Below are 15,311 nucleotides of genomic sequence, written 5' to 3' on the forward strand. Positions count from 1 at the left end.
TAAAAGCACATCATTATTCTGATGGATGAAAACAAAGTGTCAACGCTTGAACAGTCTTTTGTGGGCCAACAAAATGAAAAAGAGAGGAGGATTAACTAATAATGCAGCGTTCTTACTTTGTATGATTCAATGTATACATTGAAAAAAAAAAAATGATTAAGAAAATATTGAAAAAAGCGTTCACATTATTATTGTTTTTTATTTTGTTTCTATTATATTTTATGAAAAATTTCCAGACTTCCACAACATTTTTGGAAACAACTATTTCTTTGAGGGGCTTGTATTGAAATGAACTTCTTAAAAATTAGGCTTAAGACTAATACAACATTATAAGGTTTTTATATAAATACGAATCCTATATTTTACCTAATGTTTACAGGTAAACAAAAAATAATGGGATGCTTTCAAGATTTGTTTTCATATGGTGCTAAAACATTTCGTTAAAATAGCTATAGTGTCCGCTAGTCACACGTCCTCCACGAAGGCGGTGTGGACCGTCAAATATTGATAATTTTAAAATGCAAGCTTACGAAGTTGCAACATTACAGGATTCTCCATTTTCCTTACAGATACCAGTACTTGACAGACGTCTTGGTTTTAGAAGCCATAAAGCATCTTTTTCACAAGGTTGCAGTCTTGACGTCTCTGACCAGAAATGCAGTCAGCGTGCCTGTTGACTATACGCTGTTTTGCGGTACTTGGAAATCGATGAGCCCCAAACGTTTGAGATGACTTTAACTTTGAATAAGTTGACAATTATACTTAGGAAAAATATAAAAAAATATTATTTATAAAGCTTCATTCCTCAATAATAGATCCTACAAATTTAAAGAAATTCTATTGAGGTTTAAATACTTTGAGGACGGATTCTGTGAAGGGTATAATAGTGGGGTCTTTTCATGCAGTCAGCGTGCCTGTTGACTATACGCTGTTTTGCGGTACTTGGAAATCGATGAGCCCCAAACGTTTGAGATGACTTTAACTTTGAATTAGTTGACAACTATACATAGGAAAAATATGAAAAAATATTATTTATTAAGCTTCATTCCTCAATAAAAGATTCTAAAACTTTGAAGAAATTCTATTGAGGTTTAAATACTTTGAGGACGGATTCTGTGAAGGGTAAAATAGTGGGGTGTTTTTATGCAGTTAGCGTGCCTGTTAACTATACGCTGTATTGGCGGTACTGGGAAATCGATGAGCCCCAAACGTTTGAGATGACTTTAACTTTGAATAAGTTGACAACTATACATAGGAAAAATATGAAAAAATATTATTTATTAAGCTTCATTCCTCAATAAAAGATTCTAAAAATTTGAAGAAATTCTACCGGGGTTTAATTACTCTGAGGATGTGTTCGGTGAAGGGTATAATAGTGGGGTGTTTTTATGCAGTTAGCGTGCCTGTTAACTATACGCTGTATTGGCGGTACTGGGAAATCGATGAGCCCCAAACGTTTGAGATGACTTTAACTTTGAATAAGTTGACAACTGTACATAGGAAAAATATGAAAAAATATTATTTATTAAGCTACATTCTTCATTAATAGATTCTGAACATTTGAAGAAATTATACCGAGGTTTAAATACTATGAGGACGGGTTTTGTGAAGGGTATAATAGTGGGGATCTGTTCTTTCACCGCGGAGCCGTGCTGGCGCCCTCTACTGGCTGATATGTGTAACATCGCACTGTGACTGTTGCATGAAAGGCAGACAAATAGGCAGCGCCTAACGACTTGTCATCAAGTCTACTGGCTGATTGGCACGCACGAATGTTACAGTATTCACTATACGCTGTATTGGCGGTACTTGGAAGTCGATGAGCCCCAAACGTTTGAGATGACTTTAACTTTGAATAAGTTGACAACTATACATAGGAAAAAGCTGAAAACAGACTATTTATTAAGCTACATTCGTCATTAATACATTCTAAAAATTTGAAGAAATTCCGTCGAGGGTTAAATATTATGAGGTTGGGTTATGTGAAGGGTAATAGTGGGGTCTGTTCTTGCAGTCAGCGTGCCTGTTGACTACACGCTGTATTCTGACACGGAAATCGATGGGCCCCCAAACGTTTTAGTTGGGACTAGGTGAAGTTTAGCAATAACACGGGACATGGTCAATATTTCCTTCGGATACTTATTAGTGTGTACCAATGAACCCCAAACGTTTGAGAATAAGTGTCCACCGTGCATCTTTTGCTGCAAACATTTGAGGTAAATATCTCTTGATAATCCATTAGCATTAGACAAGATTATATCATATTTAGGTATAGTTATCAGTAAATAAAAGCTGGTAGATGTTTCACTTGAAGTAGACTAGATAATCTTGTCAAATTTTATCGGATTGCAGTCGTGTCGTGGTTCATAAATTATAGTTGTGACTTGTTATTTTTTGTTAGTTGTGGGGGGAATGTTGTGTTGACGAATTATTTTGAATAGACGATGGCAACTTGTAGTGGCAGTGCCAGTGGAGTGGGTCATGGATTCAGTAGAGGAGAGTGCTTTTTACATGGAGGTAGTCCAAGTTACCTGCCACCACTAGTTCATCCATTTTACATAAAGGAATATCTCTTTTGTATATAACTTAATATAAGTCTATTTAATTTATTTTTACTCAACAGTTTTGTAAATTTATAATTTATTTTATATTTCACAAATGAAAAAGTGACATACAGAAACTTTTCCCAAAAGTCTGACTGACCAATGCTTACCATCATCATACAGGGCATGGCGCTAACAAAGAAGTCTTTGTATAAACTGATGATGCGATAAACTCACCTGAGCTGCTTAAAAGATAGTGGCTGTCAGAGTCAGACTCAAGAGGGGTGAGGAATGGAATACTGGACACTTCGGCACCTTGCAAACTCGGCACCAGCAAACTCGGCACCTCTCAAACTCGGCGGAAAAGTTTTCGTATAGCGCCACCACTTTTTCATTCGAAATAAAATAATATAGTATCTAATTTACCTGATTGATATATCTCTTTTTGTAAAAATGAGTGAAAATGTGGTGGCGCCATACGGAAAGTTATCCAACTCGGCACCCACAACCTCGGCACCTTGCAAACTCGGCACCCACAAACTCGGCACATGCACAACTACAAACTCGGCACCTGGTTGAAAACGCTCAATCTGCCACGGTTACAAACTCGGCACCCAGTTAGAAATAGAAATAAATCCCGATCCTCGTCGTGTGTATCGACGGGTTCGACGTCGTACCGACGATACATACCATGTATTTTCACTGTCATGGTGAGGTCGCCCTTTTCAAATATCTGTATCAAAATAATTAATATTTATTTGTGTAAACTTTTGAAGACCGAGTCGAAACTACGTAATTTCGATGTCCAAGTATTTTTTTGGGAACGTTTACACAAAACACGAGGTGCCGAGTTTGCTGGTGCCGAGTTTGCAAGGTGCCGAAGTGTCCGGTACCCGAGGAATGTAAACTGCAAGTGCAAACTAATAATAATATAAATTTGTGATTTTTTTTCAGATTTTGCGGCTTTGCACTTGGAATGAAGTGTTCTAAACTTATCTGAAATCATTTGTTGAGGGAATTTAACTGAAAACAAAATGGGGGATGCAGACAGAGAGCATACTCCCCTTAGGGGTAAGTACATGTATGTTGGTTGTTCAATTTTGTAAATAATATGTCATCTCGCCGGGGGTGTAGTGAGGGCCGGGTGCAACATCCCCTCAAAACTTGTTTGTAGCACCCCTTTCACAGAATGGTTCAGTCCGACTCGGCCGCGGCTCGGCAGTTCGTTGATCTACACGTAGTAGGCTGGTGCCCGATTTATAAAGCGTTGAGCATATTGAGAAGTCAAAAACCGTGCGGTGCGGGGGACCCTTATAGTTTTCAGAAGTACCCCTTATACCACATGTATGTACATGTACCAGAAGAAAATTTCTGTGCCTCTTAAAGACCAAAGTACAAGGCCTGCATGCAAATGTGCTGTACTTGTATCAAGTATAATTAACACTCCTCACAATTGACGAAAAATAAGCTGTTTTTCATTGTCATGTCATCACTAAAAATGGGATAACTTTCGATACCTACACTTAAGTAATACAGGCCTGTACGCTACGTTTTTGAAAGAGCAAAGACACCAAGGCATTTTGCCTTTGTAGCTAGGTAAAGGGCACCCTATGAGGAACATGTAAATTTCTACTGGAGGATTTCAATGGCACCAAGGCAATCATTAGGTGGCATGGAGGCAATTGCCTTCTTGAAGTATCAGACCTGAATAACACAATATTTTTTCTACACTCCAAAAGAAATAAGTAACATGCCACGGCTTGAGTCGCATCAGGGGAGCCTCTCTAAGCCTAGTATGGAGGACCAGCATCGCTATACAACCTTAATGAAGAAAGCCCGTCAAGCTGCTGAGGAGGGGCACCCCCGGTTATCCTTGGAGCACCTCAACAAAGCGGCCAAGATTTACAACAGCGAGAAAGTCCAGAAGAGAATTATGAAAATTGAGGTAAACAGAACTTTGTTTAGGGATGAGAAATTTCAGACTTTTTTTTCCAAAATTGTTGCATTCATAGCTTTATTGCCTAAACTAGCTTTATTGCCTAAAAAAAGGTGTTCTGCCTAGTTTACCAGGCAAATAAAATTCTTGAAAAGTAAAAAGTAAAACAGATTTTTTGATATTTTCCACATTAAACTGTCCATTTAACTTAACAATGCGTTGGGCGACATCTGACTCATTTTCACAGAGTGGGTCTCATATATTTGTTGTGTTCAAACTACATGTACTTTTTGTGATGTCTGTTATTTCTGCTGTCTTCTATTTCTGTTTCTAAAACAATCAGGAATATTTGAGAGAGAATGGTTCAGGTTCGGAATCTGAAGATGATTCCGGTATGCATCACGTCGGTAAAGGTTTCTACGTACACAACGCTCTCTATGAGAAGCTGTACTCCTACCAGAGGGAAGCACTTATGTGGTTCTGGAGGCTCCATCGAAAAAACAAGGGAGGAATTCTTGGAGATGATATGGGGTGAGTTAATAGTTGGGTTTTTTTAGTTTTTTTTTATGCAAGTCGCCAGACACACAAGGCCTGAAGGCCACTTCAAGGTGTGGGCTACAGGTATTTTTGTCCAGAGGCCTATGCCATCTACTCCTAGGGCTGAAACAGGGTTACCCCTTTCACAGTCCATACGAATGTAGGCTTGGGTATCATCAATTCGAAGCCTGGCCGGTAGAGCAGACAGCACTACCTCCCCAATTTTATGTTGCAAGTGTCACAACCGGGATTCGAATCCACACTCTGCTGATCAAACACCAGAGCTTGAATCGGGTGCTCTTAACCGCTCGGCCATGACACAAGTTGCCTTGGATCGGTCGAGTTGGTCTTTGAAAAGCGTTTGAAGCCGTTTGTTATGAAGTGCAAATGGTTAGATAGATAATTTAAAAGTAGAATATCCCACACGAAGATGCCTCGAAATTGCACGGTTTTCCTCTTACTATGCGAAGAAACCTGGTCGGCCATTTTGTGGAGTCAAAATTTTGAGAATGTGCACATCAAAATCTTCGCTTGGCCCCAGCGGCCAGTCTATCCAGGACCGCTGGGATGGGCTAATCGCTTGCACAGATTCTTGTTCAGGAAGTACGTCATGCGTACAGTGCATAGAAATATGGTGCAGTGTGAGTGTGATGCATGATGGGACTGCGCATTATTAAACCAATGATAGTGCATGATACGTTTGCCCATCCCAGCGCCTTCGGTTAAAGCAAGGCGCTGGGGACGAGCGAAATCAAAATCTTCAACTTTGCCAAACTTGGGGGTTTCATACTGGGATTTTTTTTCTTCTTCTTCCAGACTTGGTAAGACGATCCAAATGATTTCTTTTATGAGTGGATTGTTTGAGCTGGACCAGGTCAAGACTGTACTCCTTGTTCTGCCAGTCGCTCTCATCATCAACTGGGAGAAGGAGTTTGAGAAATGGTAAGACAATTTTGTTGATAGATGGTAAATTTGCATCGGGGTTAAAGAATGGTGTGTGCATCTAGTCACTATAGTACTTTCGTAATTTTGTGGAAAAAAAATCACAGGCAGATTGCTTGGGTGGGATTCGAACCCTAGCCTTTTGCCAATCCAGAGCAGATTTCTCATCAGCTAGACAACCAAGGCTGCAGTTCAAATCCTGTCTGTGTTAGCAGCGGGTGCCGCAACAATTTATTAGATGTTCGATTTTGCACACATCAATTTAAAGGTAAAAACCAAATAATAGGCATGATATTCTTGTGGCAGTCAGCATTCCTATTTGTTTAGGTGCATAATCCAATTCACTGTTTGGAAAAAGAATTTCATAAAGATAACAGGCAGTGGACACTATTGGTAATTACTCAAAATAATTATTAACATAAAACCTTATTTGGTAACGAGTAATGGGGAGAGGTTGATAGTATAAAACATTGTGAGAAATGGCTACCTCTGAAGTAACGACTAAGTAGTTTTCGAGAAAGAAGTAATTTTCCACGCATTTGATTTCGAGACCTCGGATTTACAATTTAAGGTCTCAAAATCAAGCATCTAAAAGCACACAACGTCGTGTAACAATAGTGTTTTTTCTTTCTTTATTATCTCGCAACTTCGACGACGGATTGAGCTCAAATTTTCACAGGTTGGTTATTTTGTGCATATGTTGAGATACACCAAGTGAGAAGACTGGTCTTTGACAATTACCAAAGGTGTCCAGTGTCTTTAACTCCTATGGTACTTCTATTCTCTTCCTAGGGCACCAGCAATCTTTGTTGAATCACACCACAGCAACAGTAAACGTGAACGAGAGCGAGCCCTGGCCAAGGTGCAGCGTAGAGGAGGCGTGCTGTTAACCAGCTATGGCCTGGTGCTGACCAATCATACTCTACTCTCACACAGAAATGGAAATCCATTCACTTGGGTAGGTGGAGTGTTTGTTAAGTGTTATCAAGGTGTTTTCAGAGTGTTTTGTGCTCATGAATTTATTACCTTGGGTACAGTGGAGTGTTTGTTTTGTTAGTATGGTGTATTTGTGCTCTTGAGTTTAATTATTACCTGGATAGGTTGAGTGTTTGTTAAGTGTTAGTAGGGTGTTTAGGGTGTCATGGCCGAGTGGCTAAGAGCATCAAATTCAAGTTCTCGTGGTTAAGTCATCAGAGTGCGGTCATGACACTTGTGTCCTTGAGCAATACGCAAGCTGTGGCTAAGGTACAGCGTAGAGGAGGCGTGCTGTTAACCAGCTATGGCCTTGTGCTGACCAATCATGCACTACTCTCACACATAAATGGAAATCCATTCACTTGGGTAGGTGGAGTGTTTGTTAGGTGTTATACAGTAAGGGTACTTTCAGATTGTTTTCTCTTTGGTTTATGAGCTTGGGTAGGTGGAGTGTTTGTCAAGTGTTAGTAGGGTGTATTCAGATTGTTTTGCTCATGAGTTTATGAACTTGGGTAGGTGGGGTGTTTGTGAAGTGTTAGGTTGTTTTCAGATTGTTTTGCTCATGAGTTTATGAACTTGGGTAGGTGGGGTGTTTGTAAAGTGTTAGGTTGTTTTCAGATTGTTTTGCTCTTGAGTTTATGAACTTGGGTAGGTGGAGTGTTTGTCAAGTGTTAGTAGGGTGTTTTCAGCGTTTTTGTTCTCTAAGTGCTTGTTTTTTAATTAAAACAGTTAATTTGTTAACCGGTATTTGTTAACCGGTGTAGGCATTTTTAATTTTTGGTCTTGTACACACAATTCTGGTCAAGCAAATATTTTTAGCTAGAAGCCCTATGGTCTCGTGGGTTTTCTGCCCAAATTCTACCCCTTAGACTGTACAAGTATTTATGATGAGGAATGCTCATGATGTGCTAGAAAGTTGGAATAGACCTTATGCATTGACGTCATCCAGCCGCCATCTTAGATGTAAAACGGTGACGAAACAATCGAGACGCACAGATTTGTACCCGCGGTGCACAGGATTGGCCAATGAACAACCTCCTTTTGACCTCTAGGTGAGGGCGCTCTACTGAAATGACGTCATGTGCATATAAAGGTCTATTCAAAAGTGTTAAACTGTTGTAGTGAATTCCATTTGAAATTTTGACAAGATTAGAGAAGAGATTGTTCAGACTTTTGGCTGCATTCAGACTTTTTATGTCGGCCTGGTAAAGAAAATCAGACAATATTTGTTTCCACAAATAAAGAAATCCTGCTCATTGGTCTACTTCTCTAGTGCTTTGGATGCTGTTTCCAAAAGCTCCTTGGAATCTATGACCCCAGGGGTTACCAAACGGTAGAAATGACATCATTTCAACAAACCTTTGAATTTTGTATCCAAGTTTCAGACTATTTCGTTAGTAATGACTCTCACCTCTGCAAGATTGATGTTATATTTGTTTCTTTCCTATCTGCAGGACTATGTGATTCTTGATGAGGGACACAAGATCAAGAATCCTAGTAAAACCACCAAAGCAGTGCACAAAGTACCAGCGTACCACAGACTGATTCTCACAGGCACTCCTATACAGAATAACCTCAAGGTACAGGCATGCAACTCTTCCGCGTTTCCACGGAATTCCGCGTATTTGGGGGTATTTTTTACAAGAAAAAAAAAAAAACGTAAAAAGAAAAATATATATATATATACCTGGCAACAACATTGTACAACTACAATCATGTAAAATAAGCCTAGTACATGCCAACAATGCACCTAAGAGCATAATAAACCTCAACATTTTCTAGGGTACCATTGTGGGTATCATGTCCCGTGGCGTTTCGGCTGCCTCGCTCGCACTTGCGTTGTGCCTTTGAAAATTTTCATCTTTTTTTTTTCAAAGGGCAGTTGCATGCCTGAAGGTAGATGGAGTTAATGCAAAGAGAGGTTGCTTAAAGGCACTGCAGCCGATTTCACTAAACGCTAGGAATAATCCTATCTCGAGAGTTAGGACGAGTAACTTGTCCTAACTTAGGATCAATCTTAAGGTCTGCATGCTACAGTGCAGGGTTGGGACTCGTCCTAAGTCCTAAGATTAATCTTAAGTTAGGAAGAGTTTGGTGAAATCGACGGCTGGACACGATTGTCAAAGAAAGACCAGTATGCTGACTAAAGTCGGGTTCAAACTTACTGCAAATGCGAATGCGAAGCGAATGTTGACGTCACAAATTCGCAACGAATAATTCGCAGCAGTTCAACTCTGCTCAATTCCCTTGCAAGTATCGCTGCATAAGGAAGGTTGTGACATCAAGTTCACGTCAAAGTCGCATTCACAGGAAGTATAAACCGGGCTTTAGTGTATAAAAACTAAGGCTCTTTTGGTCGTCGAAAAAACACCATTGTTTCACAAATTTGTGTGCTATCAGATGCATGAAAAAGGCTTGAGGCCTGAAGTCTTTTTCAGATTCAAATATTTTTTTGAGAAGTTGCCACTTTCTCAAAAACTACATTACTTCAGAGGGAGCCGTTTATCGCAATGTTTTGTGCTATGATTCAACAGCTCTTCATTGCTCATTACCAAGTAAGTTTTTTTTTTATAGCAATAACCAAAAGTGTCCAGGGGTGGATTTCACAAAGAGTTAAGACTAGTCTTATCTCGAGTTAGGATGAGTTACTCGTCCTAACTTAGGACTGGCCATACGTTTTTAATATCTCCCAGGACTAGTGCTAAGTAAGGGCTAGTCCTAACTCTTTGTAAAATCGACCCCAGTGCCTTTAAAGGCAGTGGACACTATTGGTAATTACTCAAAATAATTATTCGCATAAAATACCTGACGAGTAATGGGGAGAGGTTGATGGTATAAAACATTGTGAGAAACAGCTCCCTCTGAAGTGCCAGAGAAAGAAGTAATTTTCCACGAATTTGATTTCGAGACCTCAAGTTTAGAACTTGATTAACCATCTAAACGCACACAACTTCGTGTGACAAGGGTGTTTTCTTCTTTCATTATTATCTCGCAACTTCGATGACCGATTGAGCTCAAATTTTCACAGGTTTGTTATTTTATGCATATGTTGAGATACACCAAATGTGAAGGCTAGTCTTTGACAATTACCAATAGTGTCCACTGCCTTTAACATTTAATGGTTATGTTCCTTGGGTTTGCTGAGCATGCATGTGCATAGCCATAACCATCGCTACACTTTTTTTGTCAAGTTTATTTTATGAACAAGAGCTCTGATTTAGAAAAATAAAAAATCTTTGGATTGCTTGTCACTATAGATTTCTTTTATTTTCAGGAACTGTGGGCGTTATTTGACTTTGTAACACAAGGCTCGTTGCTGGGCACATCACAGACCTTTAATTCTGAGTTTGCTAACCCCATCACAAGAGTAAGTATAATTTAAGTTTGGTATTTAGAATTTCTTTTACAAGTTTGATAAATTGTTCTAGCTTTTTGTTTGGGTTGAGAGCAAAAGTCAGATTCAAAAGGTAATTTAAACAGCGGATAGAATCTTTATTATATATTCATAAATACCCCAGACAGTTTCTCTACTCCTATTGGTGGAGAACGCGTTACGTGGGGGTGTTTAAACGGTTGATAATGACCAGCTGGAGCTGCTTATAACCGGCTGGCTTGCGAGTGTCGGGCGCGCAAGATTATCACGCGGAACGCAATTCATAGCTAGTAGTAACAGCACATAATCTATTTCTAAGCTAACGAGCGTACACACAACCCATCCGCATCAAACAGATTCTTCACAAAGTTTTTGAAACAAATATTTCAAATCTCAAATTTTCAATTGTCAAAGTGTCTATAATTTTATTTTTTTATTGTTTTTTAACAAAAGGGCATTTATGAATGGGAATAAAAGAGTAGTGACTCGTTCTTAAACGGCCGTCTAAAACCTTGCAGGGTCTTTGCCGTGCGATAAAGGCCCTCGCCTTCAGCTCACCCCTTTATCACAGGGCACAGCCCGGTTGGTTTTAAACGGCTGTTTAAGAACTCGTCGCTACCCTTTTATTTCCTTATTTTATTTTGCAGGTGAAAAGGGCCTTTTACAAACAACAAGAACAATGATTATGTAACTCGTAAAACGTAAGAAGAAGCTCAAATAGAGAAGTAGCAGAAAAAAACTGGGTTGGGCCGAAGCGAACAATGCTGCACTGGGCTAACCACATTTGTCTGTGATGAAGGACAGAACAGAAGAGAATAATTTGTATTTATTTCTTTGATGTATTATTTTAGGCAAGAGAAAAAGATGCCACTGCAGGAGAGCGCTGTCTAGGCAACCAGATGGCTGAAAGCCTTCGTGAATTGATCGCTCCATACTTTTTGCGGCGCACAAAGGCGGATGTCATCAAACGCAGAGACACGCACATCAAGAATGCAAAGGTTCTAGAAGACCAGGGGGAAGATGAGGAAACAGAACGGTTAGGTCAAAGGTCAACAGTAGTGTGGTGCTAGTTTTAAAGTCATTTTATTGCCTATAAAGTTGACAGTAAATATTTCCCTATATGACATTGCCCTAATAGTTTTGTGGATTTTTGTATGCATGAGACTTGCCCTATCCATATACATTGCAACCTTCTTGTTTTAACATCACTGGACACGTTTGGTACGACCAGTATTCTCACTTCGTGTAACATGCTTAAAACACAAAATCTGTGAAAATTTTGGCTCAATTGGTCGTAGAAGTCGCAAAAAGAAATAATGAAAGAAAAAAACTTCTTCACCACACATTGATTCCCTTATTTTTATTTTTATTTATTTTTTTTTTTTCTCAATGTTTTTGCCTATTTTTCTTTTTCCAGAGTGCCCGAGTTTCCCACATTGGAAAAGAAGAATGACTTTGTTATTTGGTTACCTCTGACTGGCCAACAGATCAAGATCTATCGAGATTTCATCGAACTAGACCAAGTGAAAGAGGTAAATTGATTCCCTCAACTTAAAGAAACACGTTGCCTTGGATCGGTTGGCCATTTTGTGGAGTCGAAATTTTGGCTCCATAAAATGGCCGACCGTGTTAGCTGTAACCGTGCAATTTCAAGACAATGTGTGAATCATTATATTCTACTTTAAAATTATCTATCTAACCATATGCATTTCATTACAAACGCTTGTCAAATACCAACTCGCCCGATCCAAGGAAATGTGTCCCTTTAAACTTGTCGAGGCTGAGTGGTCTAGTTCACCGGACCCAAGCTCGGGTGTTGTCAGCAGCAGAGAGTGGGTTCGATTTCTGGTCATGACACTTGTGCCATTGAGGAAGGCACTTAACCATATTGCTTTGTAAAAGTTGTGAAGGTAGTGCATTCTGCTCTACCAGCCAGGCTCCTAGTGGATGATACCCAAGCCTACATCCTTGTAGACTGTGAAGGGGGTAACCCTGTTTCAGTCCTAAGAGAAGGTAGTGCACTCTGCTCTACCAGCCAGGCTCCTAGTGGATGATACCCATGCCTACATCCTTACAGACTGTGAAGGGGGTAACCCTGTTTCAGACGCAGGAGTAGGTGGCACTGTAGACTGAAGGGAGTAACCGTGTTTCAGCCGCAGGAGGTAGTCGAGTTGGTAAGACACTGCTCTAGAATTGCAAGGGTCGTGGGTTCGGCTCCCACTCGAGTAACATGCCTGTAATATTTTTTCACAGGACTCGGGGAAAGTACTGAGTATACAGTGCTAACACACATCGGTGTATGGGTAAAAAACCAAAATTAATATTGTGCTTTGTGTTACAAAATGTACCCAGACCCTTTAACCAAGGCTGTACTAATTTCTTGAATGTTCTAGCTCCTGATGACAAGCCGTTCCCCGCTAGTGGAGCTGACGATACTCAAGAAGCTTTGTGATCACCCCCGCCTGCTGCCTGTCAGAGCTTGTATGCAACTAGGCATAGAAACAGCAGATAATGAATGGTAAGTTCAATACATCTACCAGCCTCACCAGCCAAGGACGCAGACGCGCTATATTTTTCCGTATTCCGCAAGTGCGCGTGTTGTATTGGACTTATCTTCCAGTCTCACATGCAACGCGCAAAGTTTAAAATTTCAGAACGTTATTTCGCGACGAACAGCATGCCACACACAACGTGTCCCTTTAATTACACAGTTTTTGTCGAGGGTCAAATGTCTTTCCTCTTTGTTCTTTAACAATTGATTTTATTTCAGGGTGAATGAGGAGGATGATACAGACTCAACCGCGCCCAGCAAGAGTTCAGCGAGCCACGCCCTTAACTACATCCCCGATGAGAAGCTGATGGAGGAGTCGTGCAAGCTGCAGTTCCTGATTAGCCTCCTCACCAACCTGAAACGGGAGGGGCACAGGACCCTGGTCTTCAGTCAGTCACGCAAGATGCTGGATATCATCGAGAAGGTCTTGAAGAATCAGGTTAGATGTGTAGCACAAAAATGTATTTAAGCGCACTGGGTTCTTTTACATGCGTTACACAACACATGGGACCAACGGCTTTTTGTCCCATTCAAAGGACGAAGCAATGGTTATTAGTGTCTTGCTTAAGGACACAAGTGTCACGGCTGGGGATTCGAACCCACACTCTGCTGATTATAGACACTAGAGTTTGAATTCGGTGCTCTTAATCGCTCGACCACAACACTTCCACATGAAGGGAATGCATGCACCAGGAAGGATGACCATTTTTCTATTAAAGGCAGTGGACACTATTGGTAATTACTCACAATAATTATTAGCGTAAAACCTTACTTGGTGACGAGTAATGGGGAGAGGTTGATAGTATAAAACATTGTGAGAAACGGCTCCCTCTGAAGTGACATAGTTTTCGAGAAAGAAAGACTTCTCGAAATCAACCATCTAAACGAACACAACTATGTGTGACAAGGGTGTTTTTTCTGTCATTATTACCTCGCAACTTCGACGACCAATTGAGCTCAAATTTTCACAGGTTTGTTATTTTGTGCATATGTTGAGATACACCAAGTGAGAAGACTGGTCTTTGATAATTACCAATTAGTGTCCAGTGTCTCTAATACCAAACATATTTTGATCTTTAGAACTTCCAACTGATGCGTCTGGATGGAACCATTTCCAAACTGGATGATCGAGAGAAGCGTATTTCATCATTCCAGCGGAACAAGGAACTATCGGTGTTTCTCCTGACTACTCAAGTAGGAGGAGTTGGTTTGACCCTAACTGGTGCCGACAGGGTAGTCATATGTAAGTGTCATAACTTATTCAGTGCTTTTTGGGGGGTGGGGGCGTTTCGAAACTAAAGTACCCAGCTTTTTTAGGTTTTCAAAATTCTGTAAAACAAATTACCCAGTAAGTTTTTCTAACCAAATAAGAATTGTAAATCACAAAGTCAATAGTATTTCTTATATTAAAGGGTCAAATAGGGACACTGCCAATATAGGGCTAGATAGCTCAGTTGGTAGAGCGCCGGCACGTTAATCCGGAGGTCGTTGGTTCGAATCCCACTCTAGTCAATTCTTTGTTCAACCCCCCCAAAAAAAGCATTTCAAAATTTACCCAGTCAGTTTCCCTTGTGGTTTATATTGATATTAAAGGGTCTATGTAACTTTTGTAGGACAAAAAACACAATGTCCACAGATTTACACTAAACTTACACAGTTTGAAGATAATGATAGTAGAAAGCTTCCCTGAAAATATTACGTGCTGAGGTGTTGTAGTTGGTAGGAAATGAGTAAAACAATGTCATGAAAAAAATTTTCGTCTCATGAGACGAATTTTTGTTTAATCATTTACAAATGTATTTTCATGACATTGTTTTACTCATTTCTCAAAAGCTACAGCACCAAAGTTAGTAATATTTGAAGGGAAGCTTTCCACTATCATTATCTTCAAACCCTGTAAGTTTAATGTAAATCTATGGACGTTTTGAAAAGGTACCCAAATCCTTTAAAGTGAATATGCCCACTTGTGACATATACGATTGATGGCACTTTTTAAGAAAAATATTGTGCATGTAGGAAAGGAGCATCTTTCAGAAAACATATATAATAGATAGTACATGTACGACCTGGCCACTGAAAGAGTTAAGTATGATCTTTAAAGGAACGTTACAGTATTGGTAAGAAACACAAATCGTGAAGATCACAGATTTACATAAAACTTACACGGTCTAATGATGATGAAAGTAAAATGCATCCCTTGAAATATTTTTGTCTGAAATTTCATATTTGATGAGAAATAAATAATCAAATTTTGCGTTTGGAGTTTATCGCTCAGTGAGCGGTTTATTCATTTTTGTTTTGGCATCGATGCAATGCAACATTTGTAATCGGTTTTTCACTATTCTCTCGTGACCCAGATGGCCGATCGATCTCAAACTTCTACAGGTTTGTCAGTGTATGTATATGGTGGATTACAAAGTGCTTTCACTGCTAGCAACTGTTTTGATAGCAAAA

General features: G+C 39.8%; 1 protein-coding gene across 2 annotated transcripts in view; it reads left to right on the plus strand.

Annotated features, from left to right (window-relative positions):
- Window positions 1-15,311, plus strand: part of LOC139938865 (uncharacterized) — a 31,615-nt gene that overhangs the window by 3,172 nt on the left and 13,132 nt on the right. The window contains exons 2-14 of one of the 2 annotated variants that reach the window (XM_071934508.1): window positions 2,190-2,216; window positions 3,498-3,614; window positions 4,283-4,488; window positions 4,823-5,010; window positions 5,833-5,958; window positions 6,751-6,916; window positions 8,388-8,513; window positions 10,208-10,300; window positions 11,158-11,354; window positions 11,724-11,838; window positions 12,700-12,824; window positions 13,077-13,296; window positions 13,938-14,100. In XM_071934508.1, the coding sequence (XP_071790609.1) occupies window positions 3,578-3,614; window positions 4,283-4,488; window positions 4,823-5,010; window positions 5,833-5,958; window positions 6,751-6,916; window positions 8,388-8,513; window positions 10,208-10,300; window positions 11,158-11,354; window positions 11,724-11,838; window positions 12,700-12,824; window positions 13,077-13,296; window positions 13,938-14,100 (1,762 nt within the window). In that variant the 5' untranslated portion in view covers window positions 2,190-2,216; window positions 3,498-3,577. The remainder of the gene's footprint in view (window positions 1-2,189; window positions 2,217-3,497; window positions 3,615-4,282; window positions 4,489-4,822; window positions 5,011-5,832; window positions 5,959-6,750; window positions 6,917-8,387; window positions 8,514-10,207; window positions 10,301-11,157; window positions 11,355-11,723; window positions 11,839-12,699; window positions 12,825-13,076; window positions 13,297-13,937; window positions 14,101-15,311) is intronic. The other variant, XM_071934509.1, reaches the window with a different exon arrangement.

Source organism: Asterias amurensis, chromosome 6 (assembly GCF_032118995.1).
Source record: "Asterias amurensis chromosome 6, ASM3211899v1".
NCBI classification, from domain to species: domain Eukaryota; kingdom Metazoa; phylum Echinodermata; class Asteroidea; order Forcipulatida; family Asteriidae; genus Asterias; species Asterias amurensis.